Source organism: Rhinatrema bivittatum, chromosome 2, assembly GCF_901001135.1.
Source record: "Rhinatrema bivittatum chromosome 2, aRhiBiv1.1, whole genome shotgun sequence".
Classification (NCBI taxonomy): domain Eukaryota; kingdom Metazoa; phylum Chordata; class Amphibia; order Gymnophiona; family Rhinatrematidae; genus Rhinatrema; species Rhinatrema bivittatum.
In genome coordinates, this window is record NC_042616.1 from 352,211,430 (window position 1) to 352,228,159 (window position 16,730).

General features: G+C 41.6%; 1 protein-coding gene across 1 annotated transcript in view; it reads left to right on the top strand.

Moving 5' to 3' along the window:
- Positions 1-16,730, top strand: part of NR4A3 (nuclear receptor subfamily 4 group A member 3) — a 98,605-nt gene that overhangs the window by 12,431 nt on the left and 69,444 nt on the right. The window contains 4 exon segments of the mRNA XM_029589891.1: positions 194-242; positions 244-318; positions 320-367; positions 6,839-7,038. Of these exon segments, the coding sequence (XP_029445751.1) occupies positions 194-242; positions 244-318; positions 320-367; positions 6,839-7,038 (372 nt within the window).

Consider the following 16,730-nt stretch of genomic DNA (forward strand, 5'->3'; position numbering starts at 1 on the left):
AAAACTAACTTTCTTGTATTTTCATTTAGTTTAATCAAAGTCAGTTTGGAAATGATTACAAATTACTGGACAGTTAGGTTGGCTTAGTCAGACATTATAGTATTTACGAAAAACAGGTTGATGCTCAGAGTCATTTATAGCTGGTGCATGCATGGTGTATCTGCAGACCAATACTTTCTTGATTCTTTATTAGGTTGCGCACGGATAGTTTGAAGGGCAGAAGAGGCCGGTTGCCTTCAAAACCCAAAGAGCCCCTTACAGCAGGAACCTTCCCATCCCTCTCCTCCTCCTCCTCCTATCAGTATGATGGGCGCCTTGGGTCCGGGCCTTAACAGAATCTACACCTAATGAGCTCGATTATTCCCGAGTAAGTGCAAGGCAGTCTTTGCTGGGTGGTCAATAAGCTTTTGCTTGGTATCGACTGTTCATTTGTCTATGCAAATATTTAGCGCAGAACAGAAAATGTTCTGGGAGAGGGAAGGCAGAGTTAAGAGGTAAAGATAAAGTAAAAACCAGAAGCATATAGAAAATGCTAGTAATTTCACCTAGTCCAGCATAAATGGAAACATACGTCCGTTATTAATAAGATATACAATGCATTTTAACTGTGCATGCACTGAACATAAACAAAAGTCTTGTATAATTGTGCTATTGATGGTTGAGCTGTGATGTGTTCACTGAAGACGGAAGCCAATCTTCCTTTAACTGTCTCAAAACATGACTATATGTTTTTCATTAACTCATTTTTACTGTACATTGGCAAAGTTAGCTATGTTTCCATATCCAGAGATGGAGATATAGATGAGAACATATAGGAGTGAATTTTCAGAAGCAGCTACATGGATAAAACATGGTTTTACATGCATAAATGGGCTTTTTGAAAATTACCCAGGGGGTTGCATGTGTAAAAGTAAGCATGGAAATGATTTGCATATACTTTTATGCACACTGCAGAGAGGTGTTCCCAGTGGTGGAGCAGGAGCGGGGAAATCATTCACACACGTACTTTTAATTTTCCAAAGTACCGGTATATGCATAAATCTTCATGTGGAACATTTACACCTGCTAGAAGTAGGTGTAAATGTGCACATAGTCATACTAATTTTCAAAGCAGACTTAGGCATGCAAGTCCACTTTGAAAATTAGGGCTGAAGTGTGCGTATACAAAGTACACAGGGACTTCAGCGGGCTGTTATAAAATTGGACTGATAGTGTCAGAGGCAAATCAGTAGGACTGCTTTACATTACACAGCTACTTTATTTTGCTTCATTTCATCCATTATTCCCAGATGCTTGGTGTAATCATTTACAGCAGGCAAGGAAAACTATCCATTTTCTCATTGCATATTGTCAGATTTGTGCATTCTTTATTTTACGCCGTAACTTTTACTTCCCTTGAATCATTGATGAAATGAAATTAATCCAACATTAAGGTCTCAAGTATTTGCAGGCCCTTTGAGATGAATAGTATCATCAAATATGTGGGGATTTTTTTTCAAGAAGCGAGAAAGATAACTTACCTTCTGGAGTGCAGGTCCCAGCAATTGGCAGTGCCATCTGTCAAGTGCTACATGTATTGACTATTTAAAATTTAAAGATGATCAAATATGTAAATGATCTCAGGACAAAGGTAATGATTTGGGATATCGCAAAGCACACCATTATAAAGCTCACATACTGCCAAATTGCTAGATGGATGATGAAAGCATTTACTGATTTGCTTGGCATAAAAAAGAGATAGATGTAAATTTTAAAACCTGTGCATTCCAGTGTGCAACATGGACACAGTGACTTTACACATAAGTGTGTATATGCACATATACGTGCACTTTATAAAATCAGTATATGCGTGTATATGTGTGCATGATTTATATTGAAAGAGCGCATGTGCACACAAATGCTTCTTCGTGTGTGTAAGTGGGGGACTTTTAGTAAGCTGTGTGCACCAGATACAATAGCCCTTTTTCCAGTTTACCCCAGTAGAGGATTTCCTAATCCACCTAGCTAATTTGCCTCACTTTTACCGTATTACACCCCGACCCTTAAAAGCCTGCTGACTAGCATATTTTATTTTTGTTACAAGACTTACACTCCATCCAAAGAAGAAGTAAAGTTATACGGTAGAGGACCTCGGCACGCGCTTGGTGTCATAAATATTACATGCTGGATTCATGCTACCAACACAGCCTTGCCTATGTCCGCCCATGCCCCACCCAGACCCTCACCCAAGCCCCTCCCTTTTTGGAAAAGAGACTTTAGTGCGTATAACAGGAGATATACGCATGGCCATGGACCTTTTAAAAACTGCGTGGTGTGAGCAGGTCCAAGTCACGCACATATCTCCCAGTTTTGGCATGCACAAGGCTTTTAAAATTGACCAGTTTGTCTTTCTTTAAAAAAAGGTTCCTTCTTCACAGTACAACAGAGCAGTCACAGCAGCCCCAACCATATTTTTTTCTATCTAAGCTGAATATACAAAATTTTACTCTAAAATTAAAACTAATTACAATTAGGCCCAGATTTTAAAAAGGTTTAACGCGCGTCACTGGGTCTACGCGTGCTGTGCCTATTTTAAAAGGCCCGGTGAAGCGCGTAAAGCCCCGGGATACGTGTAAGTCCTGGGGCTTGCAAGTTATAAAATCGGGTGTACATGTGTGCGCACCGGGTAGCACGCTCCTTTTAAAATCTACCCCTTAGTGCTCAGGCATTTAGTCATATTTTAAACTATGCCTAAGGTAAGAGCTTTTGTCTTCTGATATAATTCCAAATTTAAAAACAGACATTTACTGCAAAACTCTTTAAAATATGTATCTTGTTTTACCTGAGAATATTCAAATTAACCCCTAAGAGTCAACCAATCAGATTATGGGACCAAACGGTTTTCCTGATTTACTATTATTATCATGATTGTATGATGCATAGCAGATCTATGCAGCACTGTACAGAGATAAGAGGGTAATTTTCAAAGCGACCTCTGTGGGTAAAATAGTGTTTTACGTGCAAAAATGTCCGTTTAGAAAATTGCCTACCCTTATGCATGTAGTGTGTGCAGGTTACCTGAACTAGCAAGCATATCTAGGGATAGAAATGGGGAGGGTTTTTTACATTTACAGAGATACTTTGGAAATTCCTGAAATATGTATGTGCCTCAATAGCAGGTATAGTGTGTGCAGGTAAATTTGGTGGGATAATTTTCCAAACAGACTTGTGCATGTAAGTGTGCTTTGAAAATTGGTTTAACTTATACGCATATTTACCTTGTTATTTAGGCACAGTGCTGCAAAATTACTCTCATTATGGACAGTCCCTGCTCTTTAGAGCTTACAGTCTTGTCAAGACAGACAGAACACACAATGAAAAACAGAAAGTTTTCAATTAAGACTGCAAGGCCATAATTGAGAATGAATAGATGAGATTAAATTGAGAAGGGGAAACTTTTCATTGAGTATTTTCAGATCTAATGTTTGGGATCTGGAAATATTTTAGAGAATTCTGGTTATGTAAGTCATGCAAAAGGTTTAATGTTCCAGCTGCATCTCATTTGAAGTTTAAATATGGAATAGGTTGAATATAAAGTGAGCTTGATATTTCTAAAATAATTTAAGTCAGCAATACAGAATCATAACTAAGTTTTAATACACTTGGAGTTCTTCTCTGCTGTGAGACAGTTTTGAGAGCTAATATTAACTTAAAGTGAAACTACATTCTGCATTGATCCTATATGTTGGCTAATATTCAAGAGCAACAGAGTCTGAGCTGTAAAATGAGGATAGTCCCTTCTTGGCATTTTGCCTGAGATTGGGAAACCTGTACAGTATCAAGAACATAAGAACATAAGAAATTGCCATGCTGGGTCAGACCAAGGGTCCATCAAGCCCAGCATCCTGTTTCCAACAGTGGCCAGTCCAGGCCACAAGAACCTGGCAATTACCCAAACACTAAGAAGATCCCATGCTAATGATGTAATTAATAGCAGTGGCTATTCCCTAAGTAAACTTGATTAATAGCAGTTAATGGACTTCTCCTCCAAGAACTTATCCAAACCCTTTTTGTACCCAGCTACACTAACTGCGCTCACCACATCCTCTGGCAACAAATTCCAGAGCTTTACTGTGCGTTGAGTGAAAAAGAATTTTCTCCGATTAGTCTTAAATGTGCTATTTGCTAACTTCATGGAATGCCCCCTAGTCCTTCTATTATTCGAAAGTGTAAATAACTGATTCACATCTACTCATTCAAGACCTCTCATGATCTTAAAGACCTCATATCATATCACCCCTCAGCCGTCTCTTCTCCAAGCTGAACAGCCCTAACCTCTTCAGCCTTTCCTCATAGGGGAGCTGTTCCATCCCCTTTATCATTTTGATTGCCCTTCTCTGTACCTTCTCCATTGCAACAATATCTTTTTTGAGATGCGGCGACCAGAATTGTACATAGAATTCAAGGTGCAGTCTCACCATGGAGCGATATAGAGGCATTATGACATTTTCCGTTTTATTAACCATTCCCTTCCTAATAATTCCTAACATTCTGTTTGTTTTTTTGACTGCTGCAGCACACTGAGCCGACAATTTTAAAGTATTATCCACTATGATGCCAAGATCTTTTTCCTGGGTGGTAGCTCCTAATATGGAACCTAACATCATGTAACTACAGCAAGGGTTATTTTTCCCTATATGCAACACCTTGTACTTGTCCACATTAAATTTCATCTGCCATTTGGATGCCCAATCTTCCAATCTTGCAAGGTCCTCCTGGAATGTATCACAATCTGCTTGTGATTGAACTACTCTGAATAATTTTGTATCATCCGCAAATTTGATAACCTCACTTGTCGTATTCCTTTCCAGATCATTTATATATATATTGAAAAGCACCGGTCCAAGTACAGATTCCTGAGGCACTCCACTGTTTACCCTTTTCCACAGAGAAAATTGACCATTTATTCCTACTCTCTGTTTCCTATCTTTTAACCAGTTTGTAATCCACAAAAGGACATCGCCTCCTATCCCATGACTTTTTAGTTTTCGTAGAAGCCTCTCATGAGGGACTTTGTCAAACGCTTTCTGAAAATCCAAATACACTACATCTATCAGTTCACCTTTATCCACATGTTTATTAACCCCTTCAAAAAAGTGAAGCAGATTTGTTAGGCAAGACTTCCCTTGGGTAAATCCATGTTGACTGTGTTCCTTTAAACCATGTCTTTCTATATGCTCTACAATTTAGATCTTGAGAATAGTTTCCACTATTTTTCCTGGCTTTGAAGTCAGGCTCATTGGTCTATAGTTACCCGGATCGCCCCTGGAGCCTTTTTTAAATATTGGGGTTACATTGGCCACCCTCCTGTCTTCAGGTGCAATGGATGATTTTAATGATAGGTTACAAATTTTAACTAATAGATCAGAAATTTCATTTTTTAGTTCCTTCAGTACCCTAGGATGCATACCATCCGGTCCAGGTGATTTGTTACTCTTTAGTTTGTCAGTCTGGCCTACTACATCTTCCAGGTTCACAGTGATTTCATTCATTTTGTCTGACTCATCACCCCTGAAAACCATCTCTGGAAATATTGGGAGGTTAATGTCCTGCTACCCACCTCCACTGGGGACACAATGAGATAACAACCATTTCCAATTAAATCAATCTTCTGCTAACATAAAATTTAAAACATCCTGACTGAGTTTAATGTTATCAATCTATAATGTTTATTAATACTAAATAAAGTTTGAGTTTTAAGTTTATTAAAATCTGTAATCGGCTTTCATCACAAGCACAAGGCATTTGAAGCAGATAACAATATTTAAAAACATACATTCAAAAAATATTTTTTAAAAATATTTTATCCTGAAATACTTTATACTGTGCAAACATATTTTGATGAACAAAAACTTTGCTCACGGAAAGAAAAAGAAAAAAATCACAAATCTAATAAGTAGAAAGCATGACATTCTAAATAGCCTTTCAAAAGGTGCCTACTGTTCCGACCCCCCCCCCCCCCCCCCCAGCCCGGCTCCCTCTCCTTCCCTGCCCTTCCCCTCATCCATTCAAATCACTCATAAGGACTTACCTCCATACAAAGTTTGATAAAGCTAGGTTGCTCCGTTTCAGTGACACATACACACAAACACATAAACCGCACACATTTCTTATAAGAAAACTATTTTGCCCTTCCTGTACACATTCCCCCAAATCCCTCATAAACTTTAAAAAGTGGAAATGTCAGATGTCTACCCAAAGCCTATCTCCACACAAAGTTATGTGCAGCTTGATATAGCCTTTCCTAAGTTATAAGGAAAACACACATACATAAAAATACAAACCGCAACACATATCTGATAAGCCTCTCCGTTGTATTGAACCAAAGCTAAAAATATGCAAAATGTTTATAATATATGTAGAACAGTTTTATTTTATTTATTTAATTCCTATGTTTCATATGCTTTGTTAACTTATTGTATTGTATTGCATTTAGAATTTCTACATAAATCGAAGGAGTAAATAAAATAAAATCATTGAACAAAAATTTAAAACAAATATTTATTCACTTTTTAATGTGTCCATGTGCATCTTGACTAGCTGGGTGCTGATGACAATAATCTACACACTACAAAGTGTAGCTTTGCTATTGCTGCTGTAAGTGATGCCTCTTTACAACAACATCCAAAAACAATACTGTCAGTGTAATAGATAATTTGCTTATCATTTCATAAAGAGAAAAATGCACTTTTTTTCTCTTAGTTTGTGTACCTAGCATAGTATTTATTGCATTTATATGAGAATCATCAGCTCAGATTTTAGAAGCTCATAATATTGTTTCCTGTGACTTTCCCTGCAGTACTGTACTACTGACCAAGCTGCTGCAGGCACAGACACAGAACATGTGCAACAGTTTTACAACCTACTGACGGTCTCCCTTGATGTATCCAGAAGCTGGGCTGAAAAGATCCCTGGCTTTGCTGACCTCCCAAAGGAAGATCAAACTTTATTAATAGAATCAGCTTTTCTGGAGTTATTTGTACTGAGACTTTCTATCAGGTGAGTAATGACTCACTTTTATAAATTAATACTTTCTGAGGTCCATATTTAAAAGCATTTGGCCGGATAACTCAGAAGTTCTCTGGTTAAATGAAGATTTAGCCACTTATCTGGCTGAATTCTAGCCAGCTAATGGAGCTAGCCGGCTATAATATAGCTGGATAAGTTAGGGGTATTCCAGGGGTGCAACTGGGAAGAATTGAGCTAGCTGACTATGTTATCCTTCTAACTTCAATATTCAGAGTTAGCCAGATAATTTAGCCAGCTAAATCTGGTTGGGCCAAGGAGCTGTCCTAAAATTTGCCGGATAAAGTTAGCTGGATAACTTTAAGATAGCCGGCTATATTCAATAGTGTGGCTGCAATATTGAATATACCTCCAAAGTTATCTGGCTGACTGCGTCATTGATCAAATTCCATTAGAGCTTATTGAACGCGATAACGCCATAACAAATACAATAAATAACGAAATTTGAGTGAGAGGAGTTTGGCCAGAGTAAATGAAAATGAAGATCTGCTAGTATGGAATTTGATAGAGTAGCCAACACTAAATGGGATTTAACACTGGAAATAACTACACCTTTTTTTTTTTTTTTTGCGGTACGGTGAAAAAACTTTTTATTGAGCTCCTGTGAAAGATATCGTGGATCACGGGTTTTATTGCAGAGATTATTGCACGTTATAAAAAGAGGTAATATAACAGACACACCTGCCAGGCCTTCCTGGGCCAATAAAAATACCTGTTCTTACCTGGCCTAGCTTCCTAAAACCATAGGGGCAGATTTTAAAAAGTTGCACGAGCGCGTACTTTTGTTCGCGCAGCAGGCGCGTTGATGCATGTTGATGGCCCTATTAGATATTCCCGCGCGATTCAGAAAGCAAAATGTGCAGCCAAGCCACACATTTTACTTTCAGAAATTAGCGCCTACCCAAAGGTAGGCATTAATTTCTCTGGGCACTGGGAAAGTGCACAAAAAAGCAGTAAAAACTGCTTTTCTGTGCACCCTCCGGCTTAATATCATGGTGATATTGTCTGAGGTCCCGAAAGTTAAAAAAAGTTAAAAAAAAATAAATTTGAAATCGGCTCGCGGGTTGAAAACAGGATGCTAAATTTTGCTGGCATCCAGTTTCCGAACCCATGGCTGTCAGCGGGTTTGAGAACCGACACCGGCAAAATTGAGCGTTGGCTGTCAAACCCGCTGACTGTCATCGCTCCTGTCCAAAAAGTCCAAAAAAATGCCGCGGGCCCTCATTTGAATACAGAATCGCGCACACAGGAGAGTGGCCTGTGTGCGTGCCGGGAGAGCGGGCATTCGCCTGCTCTCCCGCAGCTTTTACTGTATCGGCTCGATAGTGCTGCTCTGTTGTATCTTCCATAATCTCACTCTACATCATGGATCCCCCATGTGCCCCTGCACGAACCGAGGACACCACACTGAGTGGCAACCAGCTTTGGCAAAACCTTATACAACGCTACTTTGCCTAATAGGCCTCACCTACCCCATTCCCATCTCCTCTCTATCATCTTTCTTTCTCTTACTGCTTCTCTGTCTGAGTCAGTGTATAATAGAAAACACGTATGCCTACTTAGGATTCCTCTTGACAATGGAGCAATAGACTGTACTTGAAAAACAGTAGTCAAAGTAAAGATAACATCAAATACATGTGGCTGCCATAATGTGTTCTGTCTGATAGTGACACCAAAAAAAGGCATGTATAGCACACGAGTTTGTGTATGTCTGCCAACACTGTGTTCATAGATTGGCCTAGCTAGCACCGTTTGGTTTGCCAGTCCTCCCCAGCAGGCCCCATCCTAGTGCTGACATGTGGATGAGATAGTGCGATAAGTATGATGGGACCCCAGCTGTGCCCCGAGCATGCAGAGCAACAGCTCTAGAAAAGCTATAAATCTAAAATAGCTCTGAAGCTTAAAGGCACAGCCTAAAGGTACAGGTAGACAGTTTAAGGTTTCAGTGACAGAGTTCCCATTTTACTGCCTCATTCCGTAGCTGAGAAACATGAGCAGGTGAAGTTATACACCTGAACTAGGGAGGCTTACTGTCACATGGGCATGCCAAGACACAGCTGACACCATTACCATTTTCAGAGCCACTGCTGACTAGGTTTTCCAACTGGATCCAGATTTATAGGACATGTTGATCCAGTCCTGGTCTTACTGCCATGCATGCAGGTATTTATAGTCTTTGTTTTGCTAGGAAATGCTATAGGGAAATCATATGAAATCCCAGCATGTAATGGTTTCAAAACCAGTCTACCTTTCCCTAAAATAGGAGCCAGTTGGCAGCCCTAGAGCTGAATTCAGAGTGCTGAATTAGCAGGCCTTCACTTACAGCCTTGAGTAAAGCGCCTGTGCTTCCTGGTGCCATTCCCACAATACTCACAGGTCCTTCCAAGCTAGCATTCCTCTTGGTGGTTGCATGCACCCCTACACAGATGCATCCTACTACATCTAGCTATGCAATTTGTAAATGATAATGTGCAGAAGGTGAGGGCTTTGGCTGTTGGGATGTCATGTAGATTCAGTTAGTTTCTTGGGGAGGCTAAACCAGAGCTTAAGCTATCAGAGAAGCTTGCCACTGTAGGGAGGGAGGTAGAGGGTGTTAAGAATCTGTCCATTGAATGTGGGGATGCAGAGATGGCAGGAACATGGAATGGCAAGGTCCACGTAATGCCATCTATGTAGGACAGATTCAAATGAATGGTTTGGATGAGGGGTTAGTGCCAGCATGTAGTCAGATACCTGGTGCGGGGAGGGGGGGGGGGCTGTTGCTTTGCTTGGCAGGTGCCTGAGGCCTGGCGGCAGTTCTATTTGAGATTCCCTTTTTCCAGTCACTGGTTTCCTTAGCCTCCTCTCTGTTGATCATATCATGGACAGTTGACATAGAGGCTGCCACCCCAGGCCACATCATTTGACACTCACTCTGTCCTCTGTATACACTGGCAGGGTAAGGCTATCTTCATTCAGCCATATGTAGGTCAATAGGTTAACTGTGTATACATAGAGCTGGTGTACCCATATCTGCTGTAGAATCTAGGGGACAACTTTTGCTTTGCACGTTTGGTGCTTCATTTGTACACTAACCAATCTTTCCCTTTGACATCGCTGTATACTTGGTGACTGTTGGAAGAGAGTATCAGCAGCTGTGTGACAACTAGGGAGGAAGAGTGAGGGAATATTGTCTTTGTCAAGGCTATCTACAGGTGAAGAGCAGAGGGCCAAGAGGGCTGCTGCTGCTTGGAACCACTCAGACTTGCACATACTAACTGCCATCCCTGTAGTGGGCTGCCTTTGGGATCTGCATGCTACCTGCAAGGTCATCCTTAACATACATGTATTATACAAATCCCCAAGCCAGGTCAATATGGTGGTGCCAAACAGGCTGTGCAAGTCTGCCTGGTCCGAAGCAGCAGCAGGCCTCTAGGCCTCTGCTGTTGGCCTGTGGATATTCTCAACACAATACTCCCTCACTCTTCCTCTTTTAAGAACATAAGAACATAAGAAATTGCCATGCTGGGTCAGACCAAGGGTCTATCAAGCCCAGCATCCTGTTTCCAACAGTGGCCAGTCCAGGCCACAAGAACCTGGCAATTACCCAAACACTAAGAAGATCCCATGCTACTGATGCAATTAATAGCAGTGGCTATTCCCTAAGTAAAATTGATTAATAGCCATTAATGGACTTCTCCTCTCTTGTTGTCACACAGCAGTTGACACTCTGTTCCAACAATCAGCAAGTAGACGGCATATTTTATTTTGTGTGAATCCTACAAATGGTTGGGTACAGATAGCCTTTGAGTCATGACACAAGTAAGGGAGCCCAAGATCAGTTCTTGTGTGATGATGACTCTATCTTCCCCATTTCACCACACAAGCTCTACATGTACACTGTATAATCTGTGGGCCAGCTAGCTAGTGTCCATCTAACATACAGGCCCATGAAAGCAGGCGTTAGCTAAGAGTATGCTGTCTAAAGAAGGCAACAGGAGACAATACTGAAGATCCCCATTAATGATCTTCTTTTTTACCTCTTGCTGTCTTCCTTAGGAGCATACTCTGAGCATTTAGTTGTATGACGTAGCCCATATGGTCTTGCCCTCTAGATAAATGGCTAGTTGGAATGTGCAAGGGCATTCAAGGGAATGCAAGGGAATGTGGAGGGCAAACCTTGTACCTAGTGAACTGTTAACACAAAAAAACCACATAATGAAAAAATACAACCAGAAAATGTAAGATCATAAGAACATGCCATACTGGGTCAGACCAAGGGTCCATCACGCCAGCATCCTGTTTCCAACAGTGGCCAATCCAGGCCATAAGAACCTGGCAAGTACCCAAAAACTAAGTCTATTCCATGTTACCGTTGCTAGTAATAGCAGTGGCTATTTTCTAAGTCAACTTAATTAATAGTAGATAATGGACTTCTCCTCCAAGAACTTATTCAATCCCTTTTTTAAACACAGCTATACTAACTGCACTAACCACATCCTCTGGCAACAAATTCCAGAGTTTAATTGTGCGTTGAGTAAAAAAGAACTTTCTCCGATTAGTTTTAAATGTGTACATGCTAACTTCATGGAGTGCCCCCTAGTCTTTCTATTATCCGAAGAGTAAATAACCAATTCACATCTACCCATTCTAGACCTCTCATGATTTTAAACACCTCTATCATATCCCCCCCTCAGCCATCTCTTCTCCAAGCGGAAAAGTCCTAACCTCTTTAGTCTTTCGTCAGAGGGGAGCTGTTCCATTCCCCTTATCATTTTGATATTCCTTCTCTGTACCTTCTCCATCGCAATTATATCTGTTTTGAGATGTGGCAACCAGAATTGTACACAGTATTCAAGGTGCGGTCTCACCATGGAGCGATATAGAGGCATTATGACATTTTCCGTTTTATTCACCATTCCCTTTCTAATAATTCCCAACATTCTGTTTGCTTTTTTGACTGCCGTAACACACTGAACTGACGATTTCAATGTGTTATCCACTATGACGCCTAGATCTCTTTCTTGGGTTGTAGCACCTAATATGGAACCTAACATTGTGTAACTATAGCATGGGTTATTTTTCCCTATATGCATCACCTTGCACTAATCCACATTAAATTTCATCTGCCATTTTGATGCCCAATTTTCCAGTCTCACAAGGTCTTCCTGCAATTTGTCACAATCTGCTTGTGATTTAACTACTCTGAACAATTTTGTATCATCTGCAAATTTGATTGTCTCACTCGTCGTATTTCTTTCCAGATCATTTATAAATATATTGAAAAGTAAGGGTCCCAATACAGATCCCTGAGGCACTCCACTGCCCACTCCCTTCCACTGAGAAAATTGTCCATTTAATCCTACTCTCTGTTTCCTGTCTTTTAACCAGTTTGCAATCCACGAAAGGACATCGCCACCTATCCCATGACTTTTTACTTTTCCTAGAAGCCTCTCATGAGGAACTTTGTCAAACGCCTTCTGAAAATCCAAGTATACTACATCTACCAGTTCACCTTTATCCACATGTTTATTAACTCCTTCAAAAAAGATTTGTGAGGCAAGACTTGCCTTGGGTAAAGCCATGCTGACTTTGTTCCATTAAACCATGTCTTTCTATAAGTTCTGTGATTTTGATGTTTAGAACACTTTCCACTATTTTTCCTGGCACCGAAGTCAGGCTAACCGGTCTGTAGTTTCCTGGATCGCCCCTGGAGTCCTTTTTAATTATTGGGATTACATTTGCTATCCTCCAGTCTTCAGGTACAATGGATGATTTTAATGACAGGTTACAAAGTTTTACTAATAGGTCTGAAATTTCATTTTTTAATTCCTTCAGAACTCTGGGGTGTATACCATCCGGTCCAGGTGATTTACTACTGTTCAGTTTGTCAATCAGGTCTACCACATCTTCTGGGTTCACCGTGATTTGATTCAGTCCATCTGAATCATTACCCATGAAAACCTTCTCCAGTAAGTGTACCTCCCCAACATCCTATTCAGTAAACACCAAAGCAAAGAAATCATTTAATCTTTCCTCGATGGCCTTATCTTCTCTAAGTGCCCCTTTAACCCCTCGATCATCTAACGGTCCAACTGACTCCCTCACAGGCTTTCTGCTTCGGATATATTTTTTAAAGTTTTTACTGTGAGTTTTTGCCTCTACGGCCAACTTCTTTTCAAATTCTCTCTTAGCCTGTCTTATCAAAGTCTTACATTTAACTTGCCAACGTTTATGCATCATCCTATTTTCTTCTGTTGGATCCATCTTCCAATTTTTGAATGAAGACCTTTTGGCTAAAATAGCTTCTTTCACCTCCCCTTTTAACCATGCTGGTAATTGTTTTGCCTTCTTTCCACCTTTCCTAAGTATGTGGAATACATCTGGACTGTGCTTCTAGAATGGTATTTTTTAACAATGACCACGCCTCTTGCACACCTTTTTACGTTTGTAGCTGCTCCTTTCAGTTTTTTTCTAACACTTTTTCTCATTTTATGAAAGTTTCCCTTTTTAAAGTTTAGCACGAGAGCCGTGGATTTGAATACTGTTCCTCTTCCAGTCATTAATTCAAATTTGATCATATTATGATCACTATGGCCAAGTGGCCCCCACCATCGTTACCTCTCTCACCAAATCCTGTGCTCCACTGAGAATTAGATCTAAAATTGCTCTCTCTCTCGTTGGTTCCTGAACCAATTGCTCCATAAAGCTATCATTTATTCCATCCTGGAACGTTATCTCTCTAGCGAGTCCCGATGATACATTTACCCAGTCAGTATTGGAGTAATTGAAGTTTCCCATTATTACCTTACTACCAATTTGGTTAGCTTCCCTAATTTCTCTTAGCATTTCACTGTCTGTCTCACCATCTTGAACAGGTAGACGGTAGTATACTCCTATCACTATGGTCTTCCTCGACACACAAGGGATTTCTACCCATAAAGATTCAATTTTGCATTTAGTCTCATGCAGGATGTTTATCCTGTTGGACTCTATGCCATCCCGGACATAAAGCGCCACACAGCCCTCCTGGGTGCTCCTCTCTGTCATTGCTGATATTAATTTGTACCCCGGTAGTATAGCACTGTCCCATTGGTTGTCCTCCTTCCACCATGTCTCTGAAATGCCAATTAAGTCTATGTCATCATTCACTGTTATACATTCTAATTCTCTCATCTTACTTCTTAGACTTCTGGCATTAGCATACAAACATTTCAAAGTTTGTTTTTGTTTGTATTTTCATTTTGCTTTTTTAATTGATAGGATAAGTTAGAATTTTTTAGCTCAGGTGAGTTTTAGTTACAGGCACTTGGACTACTTTTCTATTATTGGAACCTCACTGTCGGGATGCCCTAATTCTAATGCATCATTAGTATCCTTTGAAGATACCTCTCTCCGAACCATGTGATTGCTGAGCGACTGTCAGCGTTCCCTTTGTTCTAGTTTTACAAGCTGCTCTATCTCCTTTTTAAAGGTTAGCGCCAGCAATCTGGTTCCACCCTGGTTAAGGTGGAGCCCATCCCTTCGGAAGAGACTCTCCCTTCCCCAAAAGGTTCCCCAGTTCCTAACAAAAATGAATCCCTCTTCCTTGCACCATCGTCTCATCCACTTCATTGAGACTCCGGAGCTCTGCCTGCCTCTGGTGACCTGCACGTGGAACAGGGAGGCATTTCAGAGAATGCTACGCTGGAGGTTCTGGATTTAAGCTTTCTACCTAAGAGCCTAAATTTGGCTTCCAGAACCTCCCTCCCACATTTTCCTATGTCGTTAGTGCCCCACTTGTACCACGACAGTCGGCTCCTCCCCAGCACTGTCTAAAATCCTATCTAGGTGACACGTGAGGTCTGCCACCTTCGCACCAGGTAGGTTATGTTACCAGCCACCAGCCACCCAGCTATCTACATTCCTAATAATCGAATCACCAAACTATGTAGTTTTCAACAACAGTGACCACTTTATTAGCAAACACTTGTAGTCTACCGTTTGAAATACAGTCAGATTCTTAGGTAATCACATTCTGAAGGACAAGATAGTAAATAGCACAAAACATTATAAATTAACTGAACAGCACTTTCAGTATAGACCTGTACATACATTGTATAAGAACAGAACATAAGAAACATGCCATACTGGGTCAGACCAAGGGTCCATCAAGCCCAGCATCCTGTTTCCAACAGTGGCCAATCCAGGCTATAAGTACCTGGCAAGTATCTAAAAACTAAGTCTATCCTATCCTACTAATGCTAGTAATAGCAGTGGCTATTTTCTATGTCAACTTGATTAATAGCAGGTAATGGACTTCTCCTCCAAGATGATGGGGAAGACTCGGATGTCTACTCAGGCATCTTTTGAAGGATCTGCATCAGCACATTGGTTATACTATTGACTGCTGTGGCCAGCATCATTACACCGTTCTGAGTGTGCGGACACCGTCTGATCTCGCAAGGCCTGGCTCTGCCTGTTCAAACCCTCCTGAGGTGAACTAGCTCGCCCCCGTATGTGTTGGAGATGTACCACATACCTCTTCAGCTAATCCAGCTGCTCGTGCATCGACTCTTCTGTTGGTTGCTGGGGCTTGTGCCAGGGCTGGTGTTGGTGCTGGTAGCGGTGTTGTGATGATGGTGTGGAATGCTGAAATTTGGGCCTCCAAATATGGCATGAGGGGGCTGCTCCTGCCAAGAGTGTGGTTCTTCAGGCTGGCACCTTGGTGTGTGCTAGCTTGAGGCTGTGCTGCATCAATTGGCTCCCAGTTGAGGCTGGGTTCCTCCATGAAGCCAGAGATGTTGAGGGACACATTGAGTGGGCTGGGTGAACCCAGGGTTTGAAGCATCTGCAGTACCTCCTGAGGCTGTTGCTGCTGCTGCTCTTCCTCGCTCACCTGGATCTGGGCATCCATCATGAAGGCCTTCTGCAAAAGGGATGGTGTGTTGCTGGTCCCTGGGGCTTGCTGGCTGGGACCAACAGCTTCATGGGTGAGAACTGTGGAAACAAAGAATAAGACATAAGTACCAATGGCAGGAAGTATCCATTGTACATTTGGCATCAAAGGTGCACTTTGCTTCTTAAGCACTGTGAGCATCTTATGCCAAATGATGTGTACATCTGTTGCAGCCTGGCTTTTTACATTGAGGTGAACTTACCAGCTGCAGCTTGTGTGGGTGTCCAGCTGCTCAGTCATGCCCTCGAAGACATCTGGCACTAGCCTTTCAATGAAGCACTCCTCCATGGGTGTGAGGATGATGGGTCAAGGGGCTCCTCCTCCGGTCCAGCATATATATTTATTTCTGTTTGCCAACTTTGCCTTCAACTGTGCCTTGATGACCCAGTACCGGTGGGCCACCTGCTCCCTGATGTATTGGACTCCACTGCACCTGGAGATAGACTGGGCTATGTTGCACCAGATCTGGCCCTTGGCTGCCTTCAAGGTCTTGGCTACATGGTTGCCGAACAGCATGGCATAATGCTCCAGGACCCCTGCAATCACATCTCATTGTCTTGCACACTGAACTTGATAGCCCTGAGATGAGGATGTCCTGCTGCCTGGCTGCTGGAAGGGAGTGCCACTTCGGCTTCTGGAGAGGTGTCCTCCCTTTCCTCACTCTCCCTCCCACTCCCCTCTCCCCTCCCTTACTTCCCTGCCCCTCCTGCCCCTGCCCTGAAAACTCCCTTCACCTCTTCCCTCTCTT